Source organism: Chiloscyllium plagiosum, unplaced genomic scaffold (genome assembly GCF_037043375.1).
Source record: "Chiloscyllium plagiosum isolate Xiang-an unplaced genomic scaffold, Cpla_swu_hap1 HiC_scaffold_8, whole genome shotgun sequence".
Taxonomy (NCBI): domain Eukaryota; kingdom Metazoa; phylum Chordata; class Chondrichthyes; order Orectolobiformes; family Hemiscylliidae; genus Chiloscyllium; species Chiloscyllium plagiosum.
Genome location: NW_028270146.1, coordinates 45,676,702 through 45,704,440, shown reverse-complemented (window position 1 = coordinate 45,704,440; position 27,739 = coordinate 45,676,702). Strand labels below are relative to the sequence as shown.

Below are 27,739 nucleotides of genomic sequence, written 5' to 3'. Positions count from 1 at the left end.
TCTGTATCCATCAAACTAGAATAGAAGCAAATCACCCGGAACCCGAAGGGCCGCTTAAAAAGTAACTGGTGAGTATTGTCTAATTTGAATTTTTACAGTATTTCCTTTGTATTTTGTGATTAATTTTCAAATTATTCCTCACTTTTTAACCCTGAAAATTGGCTCAATTGTTGGGACATTTATCTTTGAACCATGCCTTCTGGATTCAAGTCCTGCTTCAAAGCTTCTGCTTCAGAGCTGTATTGAGGGAGCATTGTACAGTCAGGGGTGTTGTTTTTGGATGAGATGTTAAGGCAAGGTCCCATTTTCTTATTCAGGTAAATGTTAACAATCCCATGGCACTATTTCAAGGAAGGGCAGGGGATTTATTGTTATTATATTGGCCAATATTTATTTCTCAATCAGTATAACAAAAATATAATGTAGTCATTATTGCTTTGTTTATTGTGGGAGTTTGCTAAGTGAAAATTAAGTGCCAGATTTCCTACATTACAACAATCTTGTGTGTGGGGGGCAGAGCCTTCAAATCCCAGCCAGGCTGTTTGGGAGAGATGTCAGAAGGCACGTACGTCCTCAGAGACAAAGGACAGGGAATATCTGAAATTCTTTCCTTTCTGCTCTGTCTTCACAGATGCTGCTAGTCCTGATGAGTTTCTCTGGGGTGGCACAGTGGCTCAGGAGTTAGCACTGCTGCCTCACAGTGCCAGGGACCTGGGTTCAATTTCACCCTCTGGTGACTGTCAGTGTGGAGTTTGCACATTCCTCCTTTTTCTGCATGGATTTCCTCTGGGTGCTCCAGTTTCCTCCTACTGTCCAATGGTTGTAGGTTAGGTTGATTAGCTGTGGTAAATTGCCCATAGTGCCTTGGGATGTGTAGGTTAGGTGGGTTAGCCATGGTAAAGGCAGGTTTACGGAGTTAGGGTAGTGGGGTGGTTCTGGGTGGGATGCCCTTCAGAGGGTTATTGTGGACTCAGTGGGTGAAATGGTCTGCTTCCACATTGTCGGGATTCTATGATTCTTTCCTTTGCAACATTGAACCTTTTCATTTAATATTACACTGTTTTCAGGCTCTTTACTAAGTCGTGGAAGGGTCTTTCTTACTGAACATTTTTTAAACAATATATTTTTTAGAACATTTTGAATTGTTTAAAATAAACAGTAGAAAACATTACTGGCATACTTGCCCATTTGACTTTAGCCAGCTCTCCCCATCATGTAAATGACATTGTTTATGTTTAGCATTCTTGTTTGGGTCTACAATGTGTCACTTCCAATCTTAATATGGAATTTGGAAAGAAGACCAGAAAATTCTGGAGAAACTCAGCAAGTCTGGCAGCATCTGTGAAGAGAGATGCTCATGTTTCAAGTCCAATGACACTCACTCAGAACTGAAGGGGGCTGGAAAAGCAGTATTTGCTGACACCAAAACTGCTGGGCAAATGCAGCTGCATGATAATTCAGAAAAGGGCATGGACATCGATCCTCTATATCATTGCATCTCACTGCATATGTGCACAGAGCAGAGACAACATTTTAAAGGGGTCGGCAACAGAAAATATCTTGGGTGTGTGGTGGCATCAAAGGGGTTTCTCTTCTTCTTCACCCCAACCCATTCTCCTCCCCAGTTTCCTCTTGCTTTGATGGTACAGGGGTTCGGGTGAGAAAATGGCCACCAAGAACCAACTCCAAAAAGGCTCACAGAATTATATGGCAGCTTACAGACCATGGCCGTAGACGTAGGAGCAGAAATTAGGCCATTCAGCCCATTGAATCTGTTCCACCATTGAATCATGGCTGATAGGCTTTTCAGTCCCATTTTCCGGCTTTCTTCCCATAAGTTCTTGATTGCCAAGGAGATCAAAAGTTATCTGCCTCTGTTTTAAATATACTCAATGACCTGGCCTCCTCCGTCTTCTGTGGCAATGAATTCTGTAGATTCACTAGTCTCTGGCTAAACAAGTTTCTCCTTATCTCTGTTCTAAAGTGTCTTCCCTTTACTCCAAGGCTGTGTCCTAGGGTCCTCTTCTGTCCTGCCAGTGGAACCATCTTCGCAATATCCACTGCCCAGGCCATTCGGTATTCTGTAAGTTTTTCAATCAGATTCCCCCCCTCATCCCTCTAAACTCCATTGTGTATAGTCTCAGAGTCCTCAAACATATTTTAAGCCTTTTATTCCTGAGTTCATTCTTGTGAGCCTCCTCTTGTGAACCTCCACTCCAGAGCCAGTACATCCTTCCTGAGGTATGGGGTCCAAACTTGCTCACAATACTGTAAATGTGATCTGGCCAGAGCTTTATAAAGCCTCAGAAGTACATCCCTGCCTTTATATTCAAATCCTCAAGAAGAATGACAACATTGCATTTGCCTTCCTAACTACTGGCTCAACCTGCAATTTTACCTTAAGAGAAACCTGGACTAAGATTCCCAAGTCCCTTTGCATTTATGAATTTTCTCCCCATTTAGAAAATAATAGTTCCATGCCTCAATTCTTTCTACCAAAGTGCATGACATCACTTTCCCATGTATTTCATCTGCCACTTCTTTGCCCACACTCCTCACCTCTAAGTCTTTTTGCAGCCTGCCTGCCTCCTCAATGCTACCTGTCCCTCCATCTATCTTTGTATCATCTGCAAACTTAACCAGAATGCCCTCAGTTCCTTCATCCAGATCGTTAGTATATAAAGTGAAAAGCTGTTCTCCCAGCACTGACCCATGTGGTACACCACTAGTCACCGGCTTCCATGCTGAGAAGGACCCTCTTATTCCCACTCTTAGCCTTCTGCCATACAGCCAATCCTCTATCCATTCTAGTACCTTGCCTTGAATACCATAGGCCCTTACCTTACTCAGTTTCCTATGTTGCACCTTATCAAAGGTCTTCTGGAAGTCTCGATTGGTTACATCCATTGGTTCTCGTGTGAGTGACAAGCAGTTACTGACTAAGACTGGTCAAGGGATCAGACAGGTGAACAGGGAAAAGATATCAAAGGGGCTTCACCTGCTCTTCTCCCCTGTTCTTTCTGTCTTCCTCTTGCCTCATTGCTGCACACCTCCAGTTCTCTCTATGGTCCTGATGCCAACCCTCTCCTCATGGTTCCCAATCAAAATAGCCATATTGATAGGTGTCAATAGAAAAGAATTCAACTCTGCTGAGAACAAATTCATGTAGACAAGATAATGCGAACAGGATGGGATGGGTGCATGTAATCAAAATGGAGCAGAATGTTAAGTCTTGAAGACTTAAAAAGTTTTAGCTTAAAACTTTAGCCAAGCCTTGCCTAACCAAGCTGGATGAACAGCATCTCGCAGTTTTTGCTTTGGCACTTTACAGCCTCCAGGTCCTAACATTGAGCTCAGGAGCTCATACTGTCCTCCATTTTGATTGTACTTCCCAAACCATGTCTTGAAATGTATATTTGCTTAGAGCTGAAGTATTTTCTACTATTCACATCTATCATTATCATCTTTTTGTGCTGACCTCTCTCTTTTCCTACTATTAGCACTTGCTTTTGTATTTTATTTGGCACCCCATACATCTGTTCCATTTGTTCTTTCTCCCACTTTGTCAACAGCATAAAAATCATAACTTTTCATTCTCCTACAATTCCAAAGATGACTTATAGGAATTGAAATGTTAATTGTTTCTCTCTTCACAGTTTCTGCCAGAATTGAGTTTCTCCAGCACAAGCACTTTGTTTTTATTTCATATCTCCAGCATCCACAGTATTTTGCTTTTACTATAGTCTGGGTTTCAGTTGTGTTATATTCTCTTTCTTAGCAGATCTTGTACTGTGGAAGTACTAATTAATGCTGCCTTGTTATGCAATACTAGATTTTGACTTGAGTTGATTCCATACATGTTGTTACAGGAAATGTCATAAAAATATTCTAAAAGCCTATCTTTCAGGTTAATTTTGTTAATTTAATCTGTTCATTCTACATGAAGATTTAAAGTCTCTTGCAATCATGTTGCCTTTGCATCAAACTCCAATTTTTCCTTCCTTAGTGATTTGTATACCGGTATAACTATTGTTCCAGAGCCAACAAGCTACTACCATTAGTATTTTTTGACTGTATCTACTGATTCTACTTCCAGATTTGAGCCTAAATCATTTCTGACCATTGTTTATTCATTTTCACCTCAACAGCTGGGAAGACAGTACACTGGACTCCACTTATAGCAGGTCCTGCTTCGCCAAGATGTGGCTGGTTTTAAGTTTGAACTATAAGGCTGAAGATGTGAGAGCAAAAAGAAACTTCAAGAAAGCAAGAAATCTCTTTGATCACAGACTATCAACTGACTGCTGACATTGAATATGAAGCTTGGATCGTTAAAAAGTGTTATCTTTCCATTAGCCTATTATTTTCTTCTTTTTCAATATCTCTTACCAATCCCCAACTTCACCACTATCTCAAAGTGTCTCGTTTTCTCTCTCTATTGAGTCTATGACAAGCATCCTCTTCACTCCAATGTACTGTCAATCACTGTACTATAAGTGAAATTATCCTTGACTACTGGAACTGATATTGCCTGTCCTTTTGAAATGTTGTGTACATGGAATTTTTATTGCATAACCTTGGCTACCTCCATACCTAAGCCTTTGTAATAGCAAGTGTATCTAAATCATTTTATTTTTATTTGTGCTGCTAATTCCTCTAAGTGACTGTATGAATGCTTTTCACATTCAGTTAGAGATTTTTTTAATAACTGGTGTTTGGTTGGTCCTTATGTGTAGGTGGACTCTTAAATGATCTGTCCCTTTGTGTTCTTGTCTTTACCGAGAACCATGTAGAAGTTTTATGTCCTCAACTACTATCTTTATCTTTTTTTTACCTGAAACCTTTTCTGATTTAAAGCCTATCCATATTGACCAACTGCAACTGATGCACACCATGAATAGTATCCATAGACGTGGGTAAAAATATTATGGTTTAACTTTTTATTAGGATATTTTATGTTCCATTATTAGTTATAACTTTGAAAAGAATGCAAGTAAATTTAGCTTTTCTGTTGATGACACAATGTAATCTTTTGCCTGAAAAAGGCTGACAGGCATTATGTAAATTAGGTTTTTTAGTGTTTTTTTTGTTTGGATTTTTGTTTTTCTCTTGAAAAATAGGGTCTTGCAAATAGCTCACATTTTGTAGAAGTGTTAAATGGAGAAAGATGGTATATAGTTTAGAAATAGTAAAATAAGTAGGACAAAATGTACAAGCAGAACAATGAAAGCTGAAATTTAATCTTGACAGTTGTGAAATACTGTGCATGGGAAGCTAATGCTGTGTAGAGTAAAAGACTGGAGAAGTCATGCTGAAACTGTTTGGTGTTTAGTATCTTACCACATTCGGCATAGAATCCGGTCACTGATGATAAACTGTATTTATACAGCACCTCTAGCATATTTCAAAGTTTGACACTCAACCATAAAAATTGAAATAAGGGCAAATTAGCAAAAGGAAGTGGGGTTTTATGTAAAGTTTTACTAGACTGATTGCTGGGATAAGGATATTGATTTCTACTGATTTTTTTTGGAGTTTTGAAGGATGATAAGTGATCTCATTGGAATTTATAAAATTCTTAGTGGCTTGATAGTTTAGGTGCAGGGTGCGTCTAGAATTAGCAGTCTCAGTTTCAGATAATGGGTTGACCATTTACAACTGTGAGAGATTACTTTGTCAAAGCTTTGTGGATCTTTGAACTTCTCTACCCCAGAGACCTGTAGATGTTGAGTTGTTATATTCAAATGCAAGATTTACAAATGTTGCTAAAAGCTTCAAGAGGTGCAAGGGTACTATAAGATGTAACTGAAGTAGAAGATCAGCTTTGACTTCATTAAATAACAGAACAGGCTTGAGGGGCTGAATATCATACCACTTCCTCCTGTTTTGTATTTTCTGAGGTGGAGAGATCTAGGGAAGGAATTCCAGAGTTTAAAGCTATGTCAGCTGATGGTACACCATTTAAAATTGGCTATGGCAAAATTGAAGATGGCAAAATCTTGGAGGTTTGGAGAGTATTGCAAAGATAGGGAAAAATGAAGTCATGTACTGTTTTGAAAACAACAGCAATTCTATTTATACAGTGCTTTTAACATAATAAAAATCTTAAAGTGCTTAATAGAAACTATATTGAAAAAGTATGATAAGCATTCACAGAAATGAGGGCAGATAACCAAAAGCAGGATTAAAGGTGCATCTTGAAAAGGATAGAGAGAGCAATCCTACATGTTTTGGGAGGGAATTCTAAAACTTGAAGTCTAGGTAACTGTAGGTACAAGCACTAACAATGGAGTAAGTAAATGTGAGATGCTGAAGAGGCCAGACTTGGATGAGTGCATGGAGGGGTAAGGGAATGGGGTTGATTAAAGGGAATGGGGTTGATTAAAGGTAGTGGGGTGAGGGCAGGGTCTTAGGAGAAAGTGAGGACTGCAGATGCTGGAGTACCAGATTTGAAAAATGTGGTGCTGGAAAAGCACAGCAGGCCAGGCAGCATCCGAGGAGCAGGAGAATCGACGTTTTGGGCATAAGCCCTTCATTCCTGAAGAAGGGCTTATGCCTGAAACGTCGATTCTCCTGCTCCTCGGATGCTGCCTGGTCTGCTGTGCTTTTCCAGCACCACATTTTTCAATTGAGGGCAGGGTCTTGCAAGGCTAAGCAAGTTCTTGGACGTGGATGAAAATTTTAAAATTATGATACATAATCAGAAACCAGTATGGTCAATACGCAGCAGCTATGGATGTTCAGGATTTGCTGAAGATAAGTATAGAAGCAGAGCTTTGGATGACCCAGTTTGTTTAGAGGATAGACTTTAGTCTACTAGCTAGGGGTGTGTAAAATAGTCAAACCTAGAGATAACATTGACATGGATGAGGTTTAGCAAACAAATGACTGAGACAGGCAACTTATAAAGATGCAAATAGGTGATCTTCATGATAGTGTGGATACATGGCTGGAAGTTCATCTTAGGGTCAAGTTTGGCACCAAGCTTGCAAACAGTCTGGTTCAATATCGGATAGTAGCCAGAGAAAGGAGATTATCGAGGAATTCAAAGGTTTTATGTTCCCAGTTATAAAGCTGAAGGAAGTTTCTGCTCATTCAAAGTATAGTATATAGAGAGTGGAGGGGTTGAGTTGAATGTCATCAACATGTGTACAGAAATGAACACTTTTTCATTTGGATGATGTTGCCAAGTGGTAGCAAGAAGGGAAATTGGAGGGGGGTCCAGAGTAGATCCAGTGGAGCCAGAGGTGCAATGGTGGCAAGTGAAACCATTGCTGTGATTCGTGGACTATGAATGGGTTAAGTAAATGCAGTCCCACCCAGCTGAATGAGGTGGATAGAAATTTGAGAAAGTATGGAGGGAAAATTCAACCTTGAACAGTGGTATTTGATCCCTGATGTTGAGTGTGAGATGTGAGGACGTAAAGGAGCTTTTAAGCCTCAAAGCGTATTGTTGAGAGGTGGTCTTATATGATAAGTTAAATGAACATGTATGTTTGAATTTAGTAATTTGTTATTATTGTAAAGTAAGTTTGTGATATTGGTGCACCTTCTTCTTTTCACAATGGCTTATAAATACATTTATGCAACACTTCACAGTAAAGGACACAATGTAGAATCATAGAATCTCTACTGTCTAGAAGCAGCCATCGACCCATCAAATCCACACTGACCCTCCAAGGAGTAGCCCACCCAGCCCCATCCCATTACCCCTATCCCTGCATTTCCCATGGCTAATCCACCTAGCCTGCACATCCCTGGAAACTGTGGGCAATTTTGATTAGCCAATTCACCTAACCTGCACATCCTGATGTGGGAGGAAACTGGAACATTTGCAGGAAACCCACAAAGACATGGGGAGAATGTGCAACCTTCGTACAGACAGTTGCCTGAGGGTGGGACCAAACCTGGGTCCCCGATGCTGTGAGGCAGCCATCACTAAGCCACGCACCACAGATATTGCAGATAGCTTTCTGTAATAGTGAGTTTTGAGAAGATTTGTAGCTCAGGTTGACATTCTGAATGTAGGTTTGCTTGCTGAGCTGGAAGGTTCGTTTTTCAGACGTTTCATCACCATACTAGGTAACATCTTCAGTGAGCCTCCAGATGAAGCACTGGTGGCATGGCCTGCTTTCTCTTTGTGTTTATGTTTCCTTTGGTTCCTGAGCTTCCAAAGGAAACCTAAACATATAAACAAAAAGTGGGCCATGCCACCAGTGCTTCATCCGGAGGTTCACTGATGTTACCTAGAAGGGTGACGAAACATCTGAAAACAAACCTTCCAACTCAGCGAACACACCTACATCCAGAACTTTCTGTAATTTTTGATTCTCACTTGTCTGGATGTGTGCAGTTACAAAAAACATATTAAAAGCTTGACGCCATCCAGGACAAAACAGTCTGCTTGATTGACACCACATCCACATACACTCATGCCTACCAGCACAGCCACAAATAGCCACAGTGTGTACCATCTACAAGATACTCTGTAAAAATTCATCAAGGTTCCATTTTAGCGCATTCCAAACTCTCAAATCACTCCTGCCTAGAAGGACAAATGCAGCAGATGTATGGAATTGATTAGATTAGATTAGATTACATTACATTACATTACAGTATGGAAACAGGCCCTATGGCCCAACAAGTTCACACCGACCCGCCGAAGCGCAACCCACCCATACACCTACATTTACCCCTTACTACAGGCAATTTAGCATGGCCAATTCACCTGACCTGCACATCTTTGGACTGTGGGAGGAAACCTGAGCACCCCCACGCAGACACGGGGAGAACGTGCAAACTCCACACAGTCAGTCGCCTGAGGCGGGAATTGAACCCGGGTCTCAGGCGCTGTGAGGCAACAGTGCTAGCCACTGTGCCGCCCACTTGCTACCTGCAAGTTCCCATCCAAGCCACTCACCATCCTCCCTTGGAAATATGTCACTGGTTCCTTCAGTTTTGCTGGCTCAAATTCCTAGAACTCCCTCCCTGATGTTGCTGTGGGTGTATCTACACCAATTGAACTGTGGCTGTTCAAGAAGGGCAACTAATGTGAGGCCAGACAGTAATCTTACATCCCAGGAGTGAATAAAATAAATTATACAGTCTTGGATAAAATAGCACTTATACCAAGCTAAAGAAGGAAACCCTTCTTAGAAAAAACTGCTCTCATACAGATGTTACTATTAGTACAAGACCATTCTCATAATAAAGGAGTTATTGAAAATAGAAAAAGTACTCCATGAAAATAAAAAGTCCTTGAAAAACTCTCAGTCTTCCATAACAAAATGACTGCTGTAGCGAGATAGAGAGTGGGAGGGGGAATTCTGCAACAGGAAGTAGCTACTTTGCTGGTATGCTAACTAGCTGGACATTGATGCTGCTCTGTGAGCAAAGCTGACCTGTTTCTGAAAACACCAGTACACTTAGAACAGTGGATTACCACAAGGACTGGGGCTAGCTAACGGTGGCTAGTAGAAATTCTGGCAGGTGGCAACGTCTTTCTCCGTGCTGCCTTGTTTTCTGACCTCATCTGAAAATGAGGTGGGAATAGAATCATCTACTCCACTGCGAGAGGCAATGTACAAGCCAAGCAGGGTGGCGATTTAACAAAACTGGGATCTGACACAAAATTTGCTTCTGTTTTTTCAGATATGCCTGTCTGAAGAGATGATGGTTTTCATGTTCTTATGCCCTGAGAGTGGAGAGATACAACATGTTGATATTAATTATGGGACATCTTTAAAATTGTTTCTGTGGGTTTCCTACCCCCCAAAACCAGAACAACTGATTGATTTCTGGTCTGCTTGGTAGGAAAACTATAGCACAAGATGGTGGTCAATGCAGAAAGAAGGTAGGGAAATGCAGGGCAGATCATGAATGGTGTCAAGTTATGAATCATGGAATTAGAAGCAGAACAGTTCATTGGGTGGAAGAAACACTCCTGATTCTCCAATAATGGTGCAATGGAATTTTAATAGTTTTACCAACAGCTAGGGAATCCAACTAAAATGGATTAAGGTAAAGAGCCAGTAAAATAACAACAGGTAGCCACTTACATGGTTTTTACTAACTAAGCTGCCTCCTGTGAATGGGTTGGGGAATGCACGTGCTGTCAATTAAAATCAAATGTCGGCTGATTGAGGTCATGTTGAATGTCTTTAAGATGTAATCCTGCCCAAGCCAAACTTGCCTGCTGTTGGAGATTTAAGTTATTCCCTTTGTCTCTGGACCAGTAACTCAGATTGCTGCTGTGGAACCAATTTTTTTAAAAAGACAATATTTAAATGTGAATGCCCTTAGCTGGTAAGCAGACAGCTGTCTCCAGAACAGTGTTAAAATAGAAAAAAAACTGTGCAAATAAAACATAACTCTCACGTTATGTCTTCAGGTGCATCAGTTATTGTGTAAATATTTTCCAAGACAACTTGTAAATCATCAAAATAATTTACAATTTTAATCCTTCAGTTAATTTTAAACTAGGACTTTATTAAAGCTTCCAACATGAGAGATTAATTTCTTTTTGGTGAATTTCTGTGTTCACTAAAACCAGAAATATTATTTTATTGGAGAATGGTGCATGTTCATACATAAAATACTTCAGTTAAACGTTTAGCATGACTGCATCGAAAGTCATCCATTCCTTTTTATAGTTATATAACTGAAATGGATCTGATTCTAGCTGATAATCTGTTAATGTGTATCTAAGCTTTTCCAGCTAGTTTGTTACCACTGGACCTTTGGTATACTCAGCTGCGAATTAGCAACAGAAAATAGGAATGGTATATTGTATTGTTTACAATACAGAAGTGATGGAAAGGTTTTCGATAAGTCAGTGTTTGACTCTGAAATTGCTGTTGATTTTAGTTTACTGGGTAAAATCGGTGGCCCATTTCTGTTATAAATCTTGTTTGTAGATAAAATCCTGAAGAAGGGTCACACCCGAAATGTCGACTACTCCCCCTCCAGATACTGCCTGGCTTGCTGTGTTCTTCCAGCCTCCTACCTGTCTATTATAAATCCTGTTTATAGCAGCCCCTCTAATAAGCTGAGTCTCGTTTCTAAAAATGCACATCAACCAATGTTAAACTGTGTAGCAGGTGACCATATTTATCATCTCTGTGGGCTCAATGGGAAAATGTTGACAGTTTTCAGTTGTGTACTTGAGTTTAATTAGAAATGAGTTACAACAGATTGATTCCCCTTTGCTTAATATCCTGGAGAGTTACTTTCATGATAATTCAAATCTAGGCAGCAGAGGTGAAAGAGCAGAATTTGAATTGGATAGTTACTTGCAACTGGCCCTTTCTCTGACGAAATTGAAGGTGTAATGGACAGTGAAGAGGGTTACCTCAGATTATAACAGGATCTGGACCAGATGGGTCAATAGGCTGAGAAGTGACAGATGGAGTTTAATTCAGATAAATGTGAGGTGCTGAATTTTGCGAAAGCAAATCTTAGCAGGACTTATACACTTAATGGTAAAGTCCTAGGGAGTGTTGCTGAACAAAGGGACCTTGGATTGCAGGTTCCTTGAAAGTGGAGTCGCAGGTAGATAGGATAGTGAAGAAGGCGTTTGGTATGCTTTCCTTTATTGGTCAGAGTATTGAGTACAGGAGTTGGGAGGTCATGTTGCGGCTGTACAGGACATTGGTTAGGCCACTGTTGGAATATTGCTTGCAATTCTGGTCGTCTTCCTATCAGAAAGATGTTGTGAAACTTGAAAGGGTTCAGAAAAGATTTACAAGGATGTTGCCAGGGTTGGAGGATCTGGGCTACAGGGAGAGGCTGAACAGGCTGGGGCTGTTTTCCCTGGAGTGTCGGAGGCTGAGCTTATAGAGGTTTACAAAATTATGAGGGGCATGGATAGGATAAATAGACAAAGTCTTTTCCCTGGGGTAGGGGAGTCCAGAACTAGTGGGCATAGGTTTAGGGTGAGAGGGGAAAGATATAAAAGAGACCTAAGTGGCAACTTTTTCACACAGAGGGTGATACATGTATGGAATGAGCTGCCAGAGGATGTGGTGGAGGCTGGTACAATTGCAACATTTAAGAGGCATTTGGATGAGTATATGAATAGGAAGGGTTTGGAGGGATATGGGCCAGGTGCTGGCAGGTGAGACTAGATTGGGTTGGGATATCTGGTCGGCATGGACAGGTTGGACCGAAAGGTCTGTTTCCATGCTGTACACCTCTATGACTCTATAAAAGCAGAATGCAATGCACAGTAAAGATCATAACCATGCCAATACAGATACATATGTTTTACAGATTACAGTAAAATAGATATTTTAGAAATTTTATGTAAGGTAAGCATGTTGAAAATATCTGTCATGTAACATTCGCAATGTAAATTATGTTTAATATCCATTGGTGTGAAATCTACATTGCCACCACAGGTGGACTTGCTACCGCTGTTGGATATCCTTTGGATACAATCAAGGTAGTGTATGTATTTGAGCTGCTGCTAGAAATTGCCAATGCTTCACTCATGATACTGTAGCTAATACAAGTTGTTTCACTAGGTGAGAATTCAGACACAACATATGTACAGTGGTATTTGGCACTGCATTCGATCAACATACCAGAGAGAAAAGGTAAATCAGAATTTTTGTCAATTGTGTACAGCTTTGTGAATTGTTTGCTTATGTTAGAATTTTTTTAAATTTTTAAGCCTTTATTTGTGCTGTTCATATATATGTTAACTGGAAGCAATGTTGGAAATTGAGCACTTATAGCTTTTTCTGCAGTCGGTTCTGCTATATATTGGATTGGCTATAATTGGTTTGGCATGAATTGGCTATAACCTGATTGAAGAATTTAGATCATTATTTATAGAGCTCAAACTTTCCTTACCTGTATTGACTGTAACGCGATTCCACCCCCATTGTGCTGCTATTATGCAATTTTCTTAATGCAGTATTGCACAGGAATGGAACTATTGTGTTATATCAGAACAGACTGTACTTGTGAAGCATAAGTGCAAACACAGCCTCCTATTAAAACCTACTTATTTGCTGTTAATAAATGTTAACTTCATTGAATCATTTCCAATGCAGACTGCTGAAATACCTTGTTATAATCTCAATCAATATGGCTATTTTCTGTGGAGCACTGGAGGTTGAGGAGTGACATTTTAGGATCAAATACTGGCAAATGGGACTAGTTAATTTAAGATATCTTGTCGGCATGGCCAAGTTGGGCTGAACAGTCTGTTTCCGTGCTATATATCTCTATGACTATGATTCTATAACTAGAAGGCTGGGTTCTACACTTTAAAGTTTTAAATAATTTTTCAAATTTAATTATGTAAATAAGGGAACAACCCCTCCACTCTGTACAGACATTCAATGAAATCACGTGTCCCTCCACAAGTCTTGGGCCTATGTTCTTTAGTGCTCTTGGCTAGTAATGGCCTATTAATCACAGAAACAAAAGGTTAACTAAGCTGACATTGATCACGTTTTGTGAGTTCCACACTCTTATCATGCTTTGCATGTAAAAGTGTTCCCTAACATCACTGCTTGATGGCTTGTCTGTGCTTGTATTGTATTGTTCCTTTGTCCTTGACTTGCCCTCACTCTGAAAACTATTTCTGCATACTCCATCAATTGCTTTCAGATTCCTAAAATTGCAGTGCCATTATATCACAGGATTGTTTTGCTATACCCTATTTTGGGATTGAGCCTACACAGTGAGCAGATGGCTAGGGCCCTATTCATGACATAACAATGTATATAAGATGTGAGCTGAAAATGTGTTGCTGGAAAAGCGCAGCAGGTCAAGCAGCATCCAAGGAGCAGGAGAATCGACGTTTTGGGCATGAGCCCTTCTTCAGGAATCAGGAAAGTGTGCCAAGCAGGCTAAGATAAAAGGTAGGGAGGAGGGACTTGGGGGAGGGGCGTTGGAAATGCGATAGGTGGAAGGAGCTTAAGGTGAGGGTGATAGGCCGGAGTAGGGGTGGGGGTGGAGAGATCAGGAAGAAGATTGCAGGTTAGGAAGGTGGTGCTGAGTTCGAGGGTTGGGATTGAGACAAGGTGGAGGGAAGGAAAATGAGGAAACTGGAGAAATCTGAATTCATCCCTTGTGGTTGGAGGGTTCCTAGGCGGAAGATGAGGTGCTCTTCCTCCAGCCGTCGTGTTGCTATGGTCTGGCGATGGAGGAGTCCTTGCATGTCCTTGGTGGGGTGGGAGGGGGAGTTGAAGTTTGAGCCACAGGGTGGTTGGGTTGGTTGGTCCGGGTGTCCCAGAGGTGTTCTCTGAAACATTCCGCAAGTAGGCGGCCTGTCTCCCGAATATAGAGGAGGCCACATCGGGTGCAGCGGATGCAGTAAATGATGTGTGTGGAGGTGCAGGTGAATTTGTGGTGGATATGGAAGGATCCCTTGGGCCCTTGGAGGGAAGTAAGGGGGAGGTGTGGACGCAAGTTTTGCATTTCTTGCGGTTGTAGGGGAAGGTGCCGGGAGTGGAGGTTGGGTTGGTGGGGGGTGTGGACCTGACAAGGGAGTCACGGAGGGAGTGGTCTTTTCAGAACGCTGTTAGGGGAGGGGAGGGAAATATATCTCTGGTGGTGGGGTCCGTTTGGAGGTGGCGGAAATGACGATGGATGATACGATGTAAATGGAGGTTGGTGGGGTGGTAGGTGAGGACCAGTGGGGTTCTGTCCTGGTGGCGATTGGAGGGGCGGGGCTCAAGGGCGGAGGAGCGGGAAGTGGAGGAGATGCGGTGGAGGGCATCGTCGATCACGTCTCGGGGGAAATTGCGGTCTTTGAAGAAGGAGGCCATCTGGGTTGTACGGTTTTGGAACTGGTCCCCCTGGGAGCAGATGCGGCGGAGACGAAGGAATTGGGAATATGGGATGGCGTTTTTACAGGGGGCAGGGTGGGAGGAGGTGTAGTCTAGGTAGCTGTGGGAGTCGGTCGGTTTATAGTAAATGTCCGTGTTGATTCGGTTGCCCGAGATAGAAATGGAGAGGTCTAGGAAGGGGAGGGAGGAGTCTGAGATGGTCCAGGTAAATTTGAGGTCGGGGTGGAAGATGTTGGTAAAGTGGATGAACTGTTCAACCTCCTTGTGGGAGCACGAGGCAGCGCCGATACAGTCATTGATGTAGCGGAGGAAAAGGTGGGGGGTGGTGCAAGTGTAGCTGCGGAAGATGGACTGTTCCACATATCCTACGAAGAGGCAGGCATAGCTGGGGCCCGTGCGGGTGCCCATGGCTACTCCTTTTGTTTGGAGGAAGTGGGAGGATTGGAAAGAGAAGTTGTTCAGAGTGAGGATCAGTTCAGTCAGTCGAAGGAGGGTATCAGTGGAAGGGTACTGGTTGGTATGGTGGGAAAGGAAGAAGCGGAGGGCTTTGAGTCCTTCGTGATGGGGGATGGAGGTGTACAGGGACTGGATGTCGATGGTGAAGATAAGGCGTTGGGGACCGGGGAAGCGAAAATCATGGAGGAGGTGGAGGGCGTTGGAGGGTGGTGTGCCGAACGTAGGTGGGGAGTTCTTGGACTGAGGGGGATAGGACCATGTCGAGGTATACAGAGATGAGTTTGGTGGGGCAGGAGCAGGCTGAGACAATGGGTCGGCCAGGGTAGTCAGGTTTGTGGATTTTGGGCAGGAGTAGAAACAGGCGGTGCGGGTTGTGGGACTATGAGGTTGGAGGCGGTGGATGGGAGATCCCCTGAGGTGATGAGGCTATGGATGGTCTGGGAGATGATGGTTTGATGGTGGGAGGTGGGGTCATGGTCAAGGGGGCAGTAGGAGGAGGTGTCCGCGAGCTGGCATTTAGCCTCAGCAGTGTAAAGGTTGGTGCACCAAACTACTACTATGCCTCCCTTGTCTGCCATTTGATAGTGAGGTTGGGGTTGGAACGGAGGGAGTGGAGGGCTGCACGTTCCGAGGGTGAGAGGTTGGAGTGGGTGAGAGGGGTGGAGAGGTTGAGGCAGTTAATGTCGCGGCAGTAATTGGCTATGAAGAGATCGAGGGCGGGTAAGAGGCCAGCATGGGGTGTCCAGGTGGATGGGGTGTGTTGGAGGCGGGAGAAGGGGTTGTTTGAGGGTGGGCGAGAATCCTGGTTGAAGAAGTAGGCGCGGAGGCGAAGGCTGCAGAAGAATTGTTCGATGTCTCGCCGCGTGTTGAACTCATTAATCCGAGAGCGTAGGGGAATGAAGATGAGGCCTCTGTCGAGGACTGATCTTACATCCTCAGAGAGGGGTAGTTATGGAGGGATGGTGAAAACACAGCAGGGCTGGGAGCTTGGACCTAGGACCTGGTGTGGGGCTGGAGTTGGGAGTGGGGGCGGGGTTAGGCATGGGGCGGGAATCGAGGCGGGGACGGAGATCGGGGCGTGGATGGGGTTCGGCGTGGGGGCGGGGTTCGGCATGCGAATGGAGATCGGCGTGGGGGCGTGGTTAGGCGTGGTGACGAGATCGGCGTGGGGTGCGGAGACACATGTGGCGTGGTCGTTGTGCAGGTGAATGATGTCACTGGGGGCGGAAGTGGCTGTGGCGACGGCAACCCAGGGGGCGGAAGTGGCTGTGGCGACGGCAGAAACGGTGTTGTTCCCGATAGCCGTGGAGGCCGCAAATCTGTCGGCGATGGTCTTCCTGGCGATCATGGAGGCAGTTGTCTGGGCGGCGATTGCGGAGGCTGCGAGGTCGGTGGGGGCGGAAGTGACGTCATGGTTCGCGGCGGCGATTGCTGCCACGGGCGCTGCAGCGGCCGCATGGTTAATGGCGCCCGAGTGATTTCTGAGGCCGATGGAACTCTCTGGAACAATTGAGGAACCCAGAGTGTGGCCTCCTTCTTCAAAGACCGCAATTTCCCCCGAGATGTGGTCGACGATGCTCTCCACTGCATCTCCTCCACTTCCTGCTCCTCTGCCCTTGAGCCCCGCCCCTCCAATTGCCACCAGGACAGAACCCCACTGGTCCTCACCTACCACCCCACCAACTTCCATATACATCATATCATCCATCGTCATTTCCGCCACCTCCAAACGGACCCCACCACCAGAGATATATTTCCCTCCCCTCCCCTAACAGCGTTCCGAAAAGACCACTCCCTCCGTGACTCCCTTGTCAGGTCCACACCCCCACCAACCCACTCCCGGCACCTTCCCCTGCAACTGCAAGAAATGCAAATCTTGCGCCCACACCTCCCCCCTTACTTCCCTCCAAGGCCGCAAGGGATCCTTCCATATCCGCCACAAATTCACCTGCACCTCCACACACATCATTTACTGCATCCACTGCACCCGATGTGGCCTCCTCTACATTGGGGAGACAGGCCACCTACTTGCGAAACGTTTCAGAGAACACCTCTGGGACACCCGGACCAACCAACCCCACCACCCTGTGGCTCAACACTTCTTCAACTCCCCCTCCCACTCTACCAAGGACATGCAAGACCTTGGATTATTCCATCGCCCGACCATAGCAACACGACGGCTGGAGGAAGAGCGCCTCATCTTCCGCCTAGGAACCCTCCAACCACAAGGGATGAACTCAGATTTCTCCAGTTTCCTCATTTCCCCTCCCCCACCTTGTCTCAATCCCAACCCTCGAACTCAGCACCACCTTCCTAACATGCAAACTTCTTCCTGACCTCTCCACCCCCACCCCTACTCCGGCCTATCACCCTCACCTTAACCTCCTTCCACCTATCGCATTTCCAACGCCCCTCCACCAAGTCCCTCCTCCCTACCTTTTATCTTAGCCTGCTTGGCACACTCTCCTGATTCCTGAAGAAGGGCTCATGCCCAAAACATCGATTCTCCTGCTCCTTGGATGCTGCCTGACCTGCTGTGCTTTTCCAGCAACATAGTTTCAGCTCTGATCTCCAGCATCTGCAGTCCTCACTTTCTCCATATAAAATGTGAGCCTATCGTATCAAACAACAAGTCCCTACGATGATCCACAAGAGCTAGTGTACCAACTGTGCTCAACCAGCCCATGCCTGCAAACATCAGAATACTATGTCCAGCATTTGATTTGACTCTGCTACTGGAAACTTTTACTCAGTAATCCTGACTAGACTAAGACTTACATTGGAAACCAATTTAAGAGTATCATTCAGGATTGCCTGTGATTAATTTGCGCATGCTAGAAAGTATATTTATTTACATACAAAATAGGCAAAAGGATTTACCCATACTTTGTATCATTTTCATTGAGGAGAGAGTTTTAGAGATTTAATATCCGTGCTGCATTTCCCATGGCAGCAATCTGACTACTCAAAATCATGAGTTTATCAGCTAACTAAGGTTAGTAATTAATACATTCTACATCTCATTGCCAACCATAATCCAATCAGTCAGCACCCTCTTGTCATGATTAACAAATTGATGTTCGATTTCTAAGTTTGATTTGTCACATCTAAGTTGTGATGAATGCAAGTTGAAAAATTTTGACTTCATGTCTGTTTTTAGCAATTTTTCAGTTCTGTACTGTTCTGGAAATGGTAATCCAGTTGCTTGTTCTACTTAAATATTAACGTTTTATTTATTCACTGTGGAATGTTGGTGTTGCTGGCTGGTCAGCAATTACTGCCCGTCCTTGTTACCCTTGAGAAGGCTGTGGTGAGCTGCCGTCTTGAACCACAGTGGTCCATGTGCTATAGGTTGATCTATGATACTCTTAGGGAATTCCAGGATTTTGACCCAGCAGCAGTGAAGGTTCAACAATATTTCCAAGTCAGGATGGTTAATGGTTTGGAGAGGATCTTGCAAATGGTGGTGTTCCCATATATGCTGCCCTTATCCTTCTACATGGAAGTGGTCATGATTTTGATAGGTGCTTTCTGAGGATCTTTGGTGAATTTCTGAAGTGCGCCGTGTACTGAGGGTTGGTGGTGGAGGGAGTGGATGTTTGTGAATCTGGTGCCAATTAAACAGGCAAGTGGGGAGTGTTCCATCACAGTCCTGACTTGTGCCTTATAGATGGTGGAAATGTTTTGGAGAGTTAGAATGAGAGTACTTGCAGCAGGATTCCAAGCCTTTGACATTCTCTTGTGGTCACTGTATTTATATAGTAGGTCCAGTTGAATTTCTAGCCGATGGTAACTCCCAGGATGTTGATAGAAGAGGATTTAGTGATGGTAATGCCATTGAATGTCAAGGAGCAATGTCTCTTTTTGGAGATGGTCATTGCCTGGCATTTATGTGTGACAAATGTTTCTTCCCACTTCTCAGCCCAAGCCTGGATATTGTCCAGATCATTTCATTTGAGGAATTCTTCAGTAATATTTGTTCTGTCTTTTACTCAGGTATATGGATTTTACAAAGGAATGGCATTACCTGTTCTGTCGGTGTCTGTATGTGGTTCAGTTTGCTTTGGCACGTACAGAAATTGCCTTCATTTTTTAAGTCAGTTGAGACATGGTAGCTCAGATGTGAAACCATCCAGATTTGATGTTTTCATTGCAGGCTGTTCTGCAGGGACTGCTGAGGTAAGTTACCTACATGATTATATATAAAGTCCAAAATATCTTTCATGCTTTGGTTCTTTGTGCAGTTGAGTTAATTAGATTGTAGTTTATTCATTCTGTATCTTTTGAATTTGAGTTTCGGAGAATGAATATCAATACACAATTGACCTATGAAACTTACGACTCCTAACAAATGATCAAATTATTCAAGGCAGACGTTTGGAAGTCAGATGATCTTAGCTAACCATATTTAAGAAGAGTTGATATTCAGATTTATTTGCAATACACCTTTTATATTTTTTAATAAGAATAATTTGAATGCATTGCCACTACTAAATTAGATCTACAGAATACCTAAAGTTTTTTGTTTCAGGTGTGCATATGTTTTCTGATTACTAAAGGGCTTCACAATTTTGTGGAGGGGTGCGGTATATGTGGCGCATGTCTGTAAATACGTGTAAGCGGACTACAGCTTGAGTGCAGCAATTTTGGTTCACTGGTGATATTCATACCTCTGATTTAGAATGTAAGTTAATGACCCAGTGTAGAACCTGAATCATTAATCGAGACTTATTTTAAATGCAGTGATGAAAACTTGCTGCATTGTCAGAGGTCCTGTTATTAGATGAAACATTAAACTGACATAACTGTAAATCTCTTTGAGCCCACAAAGGACACAAATAGAAAATCTTTTTTTCTCTCATGACTGGCAAACTGACCAAACCTGGCACCTGTGCCCAATAAGTTCTATTATTGCATCTATATGATGAGCATTCTAGGAGGGTTTTCTTTGCAGGGTAGAGGAAAATATTTTTAACCATGTTATCACTCACTAATATGTTTAACATTGAAATTTGACAGGAATGCTTTGTTATATTGTTTTGTAAATTGGGAATTCTCTGTAGTGTAAAGACCTTTTGGTACTCCATATATAATAGTATAAATTATGAACAATCAAAAACATTGTAAAAAGATCAATTCATAGTGCACCGTGTCCATTGCTAAAGTCATTAAAGTCATTAATTAGTTGTCATTGGCCAGGATATTGAAATTGATTTTGAAAAGGATGTTTTATAAACACTCTGAAAGTTGTCCCTAACCTAACTTTATCTCATGTGTTTATAACTCCACTAAAGTTATAAATTGTATAAACCTAAACCAAAACCAAATATATCAGTCCTGTAATGCCATTTTGTTAACTTCTTTTCAGGCTATGGTGTTTGCTCCCATTGACCTAATCAAGATAAGGCAGCAGAATCAGACACATCCTCATCAGTCTTATCAAGGCCCTCCTTCTCGTGACCTTTTGTTAAAGCCAAAATACAGAGGCCCAACCCACTGCCTAATAACAGTAATAAAAGAGGAAGGAATTTTGGGACTGTACAGAGGTATTACTGCACTATGGTTAAGAGACATTCCATGTTTTGGATTATATTTTTTGGTGTACTCTGTTTTCACTGAATGGCTAACTCCACAAGGACAACATAAGCCAGGTAATTACAAATTTGGAACCATTTTAAGGTCCATTCAATTGATGATTTTACTAACTGGCCTAACTCTAATTGTAAGATTGAGTCCTCTTGTTCTGAATATCCTTATCAGAAGAACTGGTTTCTTTATTTTTAAAAAAATATTTTTAACTACTGCATGTCTTGACTGTCATTTTAAATGTATTCTTCATCCCATGTACCATTCACAGGTAGCAGGTGACCCATTGAAGGGAAATAAAAATGTAACTAATGTGAAACTCAACTCGATATCCATTGCCATCCTTTTTGTTTCAGATATTTAATTATTTTTCGTTGGGGAAGCTGAGATAAATTCATTCGGGCGATTCAGATAGTGAAGGCGTGAGCGAATCTACTGTTAAGGCGGAGAGGAGAGGAGACGCTGGTTTCATTGTGAATATCGCTGACAAACTGGGAAGTGCAGTCAGGATTTAGAAATCTATTTGCGGGACGTGATATTAAAGGGAAAAAAACTTTCAGGCAATGTCAACTGAAGAGTATCTTTTCCCTTTATTTCAGTGATGATATTTCATAATAAGTTGTATTTACATCTTCCTCAAACGAAAGATTGTGTTTCCAACAAAACGACATTTTCTTCATTAATGAAACTTTAAAATGATTCTGAGTTTCCTCGTTTAACTTATCCGTGGCGTTCCCCTGAAAAGGTTGGTCGCTCTGGATCCACCCAAAAGCTCAACTGAACTTGTCTTTTATTGAAAAAAAGGTTTCATGAAGAGCTTCCTTTGTAATTCAGGGGGAACATTGCTTTTACGCAGTTAATGTTGGTTTGGAGAGGGGCAGGGAGTTAAGGAAGACATCAGAGTTTGAAAGGGGATAATATTGAAACAAAGGTTGTATTATTTCTGAACGAGACGGAAGTAGAAAAGAAAATGAATCAATCTCGTTGAGTTTACCCGGAATTTTACTCTGGGAGTGACTGCATTGGAAGGGAGATAAGCTGTTTGAATGAATGGGGATGCTGTAGGAGCAAAGAAAAAGGAGGGATTTACTGTGAATGTGACATTGTAGCTGGGGCAGTTTTGTGTTTCCAGGGAAGGAGCTACCTGGAAACAAAAAAAAAGCAGGTGCAAACGAAAGGTTGAAAATGGCTTGTTCAGTGACGGTTTCCCAGTGTAACGGGAGCTCTTTTGCCGATTGCTCTTGTCCCCTTGCCATCCTTAATACATTTTTATATGCATCCAGTTAGCTTTAGTCCTCTTAGTAGTGTTGAATCTAAAGAGTTATTGTTGCTGGTAGTGTTGTTGCAAGTCCATTAAATATCTAAACTTTAGTGACAACATACAAGTCTATCTACAACTGCTTATTGTATCTTTCTTTCTCCAGCCCTATCCCTTATAAATTCTACTTTCTTCTACGTTTATCCCAGCAAAAACACTTCCTTAAATCATATATAACAGTATTACCAAGATTCCAATTGCCTAGGCTTTGCTTGGTCTTTTGTTTCCCATTGTATTGCTGCAGCTCCACTAATTTCTCATCCCCACCTTTGGTCTCACTCAAACCTCTATCCTCTTCCATTCTAGGCATTCCCCTGGTGTAACTTTCTGCTTTGCTCTCTCAAGGTCTTCAGCTGTCAGATCATCAAATCTGACTGAACTACACCAAACAGGTGTTGGAAATCTGAAGTAAAGGTTTGACAGCATCTGTGAAATGACCAAGTGTTTTTTAATTCAAAGGATTAACTCTTTTAAAATTTATGTTCATTTTGCTTAGAAGGTTTGGCAGCATCTTTCATTAGTCTAGCACCCATCTTGAAGAACAAATATAACCCCTTCCTCCTTTTCTCCGGTACCATCTGTTAAATCCCTCTCTCTGCACCATCCATCTTCACTTCCATAGCACATTCAAGAAGCTTGTGAATTTCTTTGTCACTTACTCATATACTGTCTGTTCAGCCATCTCTACCACTTCCCTGCTTCTGTCTAGTACCTTTTCTATGTATCCCCATTTTATTCTTGAGATTCATTTGTCCACAAGACCAACCTCCTACTTTCTTGATCCCATTCATGTATTTTCATGTATTTATCCCATCCAGATTGGGTTAGCCAATGTCATCCTGGTTACTCTTCCAATCTTAGCGTCCCAGAAACTTTAGATTAAAAATCTTTTGACTCTGCATTGCCCCAAGCTATACTGTCAAAGTACTCCTGTCTTTGCTGATCCACAATGGATTCTAATTTCTCCAGTTTAAAACCCTTATCCCAGTATTTAGTATCCCTTTGTCGATCTAACCTCCACCTTTATCTCTATAAAAACTATCAGCCCTACTAATCCCCAAAAGCTTAACTTTTATTCAACTCTGATCTTTTAAGTTTTCCCTTTTAATTTTACTCACATTGATGAGCATTCCTCTAAACAATTCATCTTCGGTTTAAAGCTCTTTTTAAAATCCAACTGTTTGACCAATGTTCCACATTTTTCTATTTCATCTTTTCGGCTTTGCATCTATTTCTGTCAGATTATATTTCTGTGAATTATATTTCAATGTTTTTCTATGTTTAAAACACTGCACAGATTGTTTGCAAGTAGATTTAAATTAAATGAGGTGACAAAAATATGGAGAAATAGTTTTGTAATGATGAACATATTTTGAGTTAAAAGTTTTTTCTTCCTCATCAGATTGGTCAGCCATGCTGTTGGCTGGTGGATGTGCTGGCATGACTTACTGGACTTTGGCCACTCCAATGGATGTCATGAAATCCCGAATGCAGATGGATGGCATGGGACAGCAGAGATATAATGGTGTACTAAATTGTATCAATGAAAGTTTCAGACAAGAAGGGGCAAGAGTTTTCTTCAAGGGTTTAAGTTTAAACTGTGTGCGTGCATTTCCTGTCAATGGACTGACATTTGTAATTTATGAAACTGTGCTGGCATTTCTCAAAAAAATAAATGCAAAGGATTAATGAAGTTCCTACATCTTAAGATATTCAATCATCATATCCACGTAAGTTAATATTTCAAATAATTATTTAAATAATTTCTATGAAAGGCTTTAAGGATGGTGTGTATTTTTTATATATATATATATATAAATTCATTATAAAAACATAGACAGTGGCATATATATGAAATATCCATCGTTAAGTTCAAAGAGTTCATGCACATTTTTGTCAGTAAGATCAGCTGCATCTGCCTCATCCTCTCTTCCACTACCCTACTGGGCCAAGCTTTTTTGCTACTCCCTAGTCCTGTATTCACAAATCTTTGTACTTTCTTTCCTATCCCCCGTTGTGCCCTTTCTAAGCTCATTTTATCCAAGAGATCTGCAAAATGCTCCCTCGACCCAATTCCTATTAAATTACAGACCATCCACACTCCTTCCCTGTTAACCGATATTGTTAACAGTTTCTCTCTTCAGGTGTTGACTCAATCCTTTAAATATGCTGTCATCACCCCTCTTCTCAAAAAAAACAATCCTTGGTACACACCATCCTTGCAAACCAATACCCTATCTCTAACCTGCCTTTCCACTCCAATGACCTCAAATGTGTTCTTGCCTCTCAAACACTTGCCTACCCTTCCTGGAACCCCATATTTGAATCCCTCCAAACAGGTTTCTGCCTCATCACAATAACAAAGTGGTATTTATCAAAATATAAATTGCATTTTATGAATGTGATAAAGATAAACTGTCCCTCCTTGTCTTTTTTAACCTGTGTATATTGTTTAACTATTGGCTATGCATTCTCCCTTGTGTTCCTTCACTGTCATTCTGTTTCTATTCTTATCCATCTAATCCTGGTGACAGTATCATGTGTAATGGCTTCTCTTCTAATCCATGGTGACCCCAAGATGCAGCCTTTGCCCTTCATGGGGTGACTTGGTGACATAATGGGAAAGTACAGCATTGGGTTTTCACATATACACTGACGCCCAACTCTACCTCACTAACACCTGTCTGGACTTCTCAAGTGTTGCTAAGTTTATTTTCAGACTGCTTATCCAACATACAATACTGACTGGGATAGTCCCTTCAATTAAATATTTTGAAGGCGAAAGCATTGTTTTTGGTACCTACTCCACATTCTGCTCCTTAGTTATTGATGCTATCCTTTTTTCCAGCAGCAGTCTGAAAGTAAGCACACTAAATCTGATTAAAACCTATTTATATCATACCAAATCGTATTTGATCCACAGATCAACATCTGACAATTTATCCATGCTGCCATTTTCCATGTAAGAGAAAATTACTGCGGATGCTGGAATCTGTACTGAAATCAAAAAATGCTGGAGATCACAGTGGATCAGGCAGCATTCATGGAGAGAAAACAAGCTAATGTTTTGAGACGAGATGACTCTTAAGAGCTGACGTGAAGTGAGCTCTGGTTAAGTGTCATCTAGACTTGAAACGTTAGCTTTTTTTCTCTCCTTGGATGCTGCCTGACCCACTGTGATCTCCAGCATTTTTTGTTTTCTGCCATTTTCCATCTTGGTAGTATTACCTGACTTTGCCCCTCTCTCAGCTCAATGTCAAATTTTGCTTCATGTAGAGTGCTTTATGGTGATTTATTATATTAAAGGTGCTATATGACTGTAAGTTGTATATTTTTATGTATTCCTTTCAAATATTAACTTTATCGGTGTCATCACTTTTGCCTTTTGATTGGAAAGGTCACTAGTTCAAACCTCACTCCAGAATTTGAATATATAATGTCAGTTGACAGTTCAGTACTGAATCGAAGGATAACTGCATTGCCATGCGTGCTATCTTTTGATTTGAAGTAGAAGCCCAACTGCCTGATGCCATGTATACACAAGTTCCCCATGAAGAGTGTGGAATCCTTTGTTTCCCCCAATATTTATCTCTTAACTAGTTTGTTATATTGGTTATTTATCTCAATTGCTGCTTGAGGAATCTTGCTGTATACAAGTTGCTGCTATATTTTCTGCAAATCAACAAGTGCCCAGACTTGAAAGTAACCAGTTCCCTAAGAAATGCAATGTGAGCCTGAGAATGTAAAATTCATGATAAATGTTTGTTACCAAGACTATCTACAGAATCTGAACTAAAAATGAAATCTGTTTTGGTGTACTTTGCATTTTGTCTGTTGCAGTTCCTTGCAATGTAAATTTATAATTAGTGTTGCTTTTTCAGTGACTGTTGGTAGTTTCAATTTGAAATACATTTGTGAGCTATTTTTTTTTTCTTTTTATAAATGTAACATTTTTGTATTGATTTAAAGCATTGTTTGGCACCAAGTTGAATTTCTAAACATCAATTAAAAAAAACCCTGATTACGAACAGCATTTTCTCCATTTTGCTGTTCCTCTGCACTTTGATCTCAATGGCTGAGCAGTCCCAGAATCAGGGGTCGCAGTCGAAGGATATGGGGCAATCCATTTAGGATTGAAAGTGATGCGTCTGTGGAATTTAGCACAGAAAGCAGTTGAGGCCAAACATTGTATGAGTTCAAGAAGTAGATATAGCATTGGGTCTAAAGAGATCAAAGGGTATGGCGTGGGGGGGGGGGGAACGTTGAGGGGGTTAGTAGGAATAGGCTATTAAGTTGGATGATCAGCCATGATCATCATAAGTGATGGAGCAGGCTCAAAGTATGCTCCTAGTTACTATGTTTATATAATCAAGCGAAGTGAAACCTGTGATCTTCCTCTTCTTAAACATAGTTGACTGACAAAAGAATAGTTAATACCATTCTGGAGAAAGTCGTCATGAAGGAGGTACATTTTTCTCCACAAATTTTAGTTTAAAGAAGACATGCAATAGAGTGGTCTTACCCACATATTTACACGTTCAGTTTGACGGAGACAATGCAAGATTATAGTACTTAACATTGTGTCTTTTAAAAAAAATTATTTTGCATTTAATATCTTTAAGAATATTTCCTTCAAAACGATTTAAAGGTAGAGGGAGTTGGAACACAAAATATAAAAATCAACAAGGTCATTTCATCAATATTGGATTGATTTATGTAAAACTAACTTATACATTTGTTCATTTCATTTGGCAGAAGTTTACATTTGAAGTCACTCACAAAAGCCTGCAACTCCAAAGTTTTTGTGAAGTTAAAGAAGTTTCAGATTAAGTCTACCTTCAGTATTAGACATATGTATGCTAGTACCTTAATCTGCTGTTGTAATTTACAATTTGGAGCAAAACCTCCTTGTTGAGGCAAAGAAGTCAAACATTTTTATATGACAAATTATATAATTCGAGCAAATTTTTAATGGACTATAGTGAATGCAAGTGCATCTAGCCAATTTTAAGTCTCTGAAATTATTAGACTTCAAGTGGATAGAAACATTAGTTTTCCTTGTTTTTATATTCTAATACTGTGAAGACTGAACCAATGCATTTGTGTCAAAACAGAAAAGTGACAGCAGCATTTAATGAAGATGGTGCATGTAATACAAGATGACACCCATGCTAATAACCGAATCTTACCAGGATGGATTATGTACTTGCGAAGCAAGGAATTACAGCAGTATTACTCAAACTACTTTCCAATGTGACCTAATTTTAACTTAACCTCAACTTCACAATGGCATTTGGAGATGGGTGAAAACTGCTGGCCTTGCCAGTGGTGCCCGCATCCCATGAACAATATGTAAATTAACATTACTTCCGGGCATCCAAATAAATCTATGACAAAGCGACACGGTAACATTTGGTATATAATTATTCAAATGTTCATATTATACATCAATACGTAATGCATCATATAAATATGAAAGTCTGTTTTTTTTAAGCACTTTATAGAAGTATCATAGAGATATACAGCATGGAAACAGACCCTTCGGCCAACTCGTCCACGCCGACCAGATATCCTA

General features: G+C 41.5%; 1 protein-coding gene across 1 annotated transcript in view; it reads left to right on the top strand.

Moving 5' to 3' along the window:
- The window catches only part of slc25a47b (solute carrier family 25 member 47b), a 29,355-nt gene extending 3,163 nt beyond the window's left edge, over positions 1 to 26,192 (top strand). The window contains 6 exon segments of the mRNA XM_043697409.2: positions 12,399 to 12,442; positions 12,525 to 12,596; positions 19,257 to 19,439; positions 20,629 to 20,911; positions 23,567 to 23,838; positions 23,840 to 26,192. Of these exon segments, the coding sequence (XP_043553344.2) occupies positions 12,399 to 12,442; positions 12,525 to 12,596; positions 19,257 to 19,439; positions 20,629 to 20,911; positions 23,567 to 23,838; positions 23,840 to 23,872 (887 nt within the window). The 3' untranslated portion in view covers positions 23,873 to 26,192.
- The last annotated feature ends 1,547 nt before the right edge of the window (positions 26,193 to 27,739 follow it).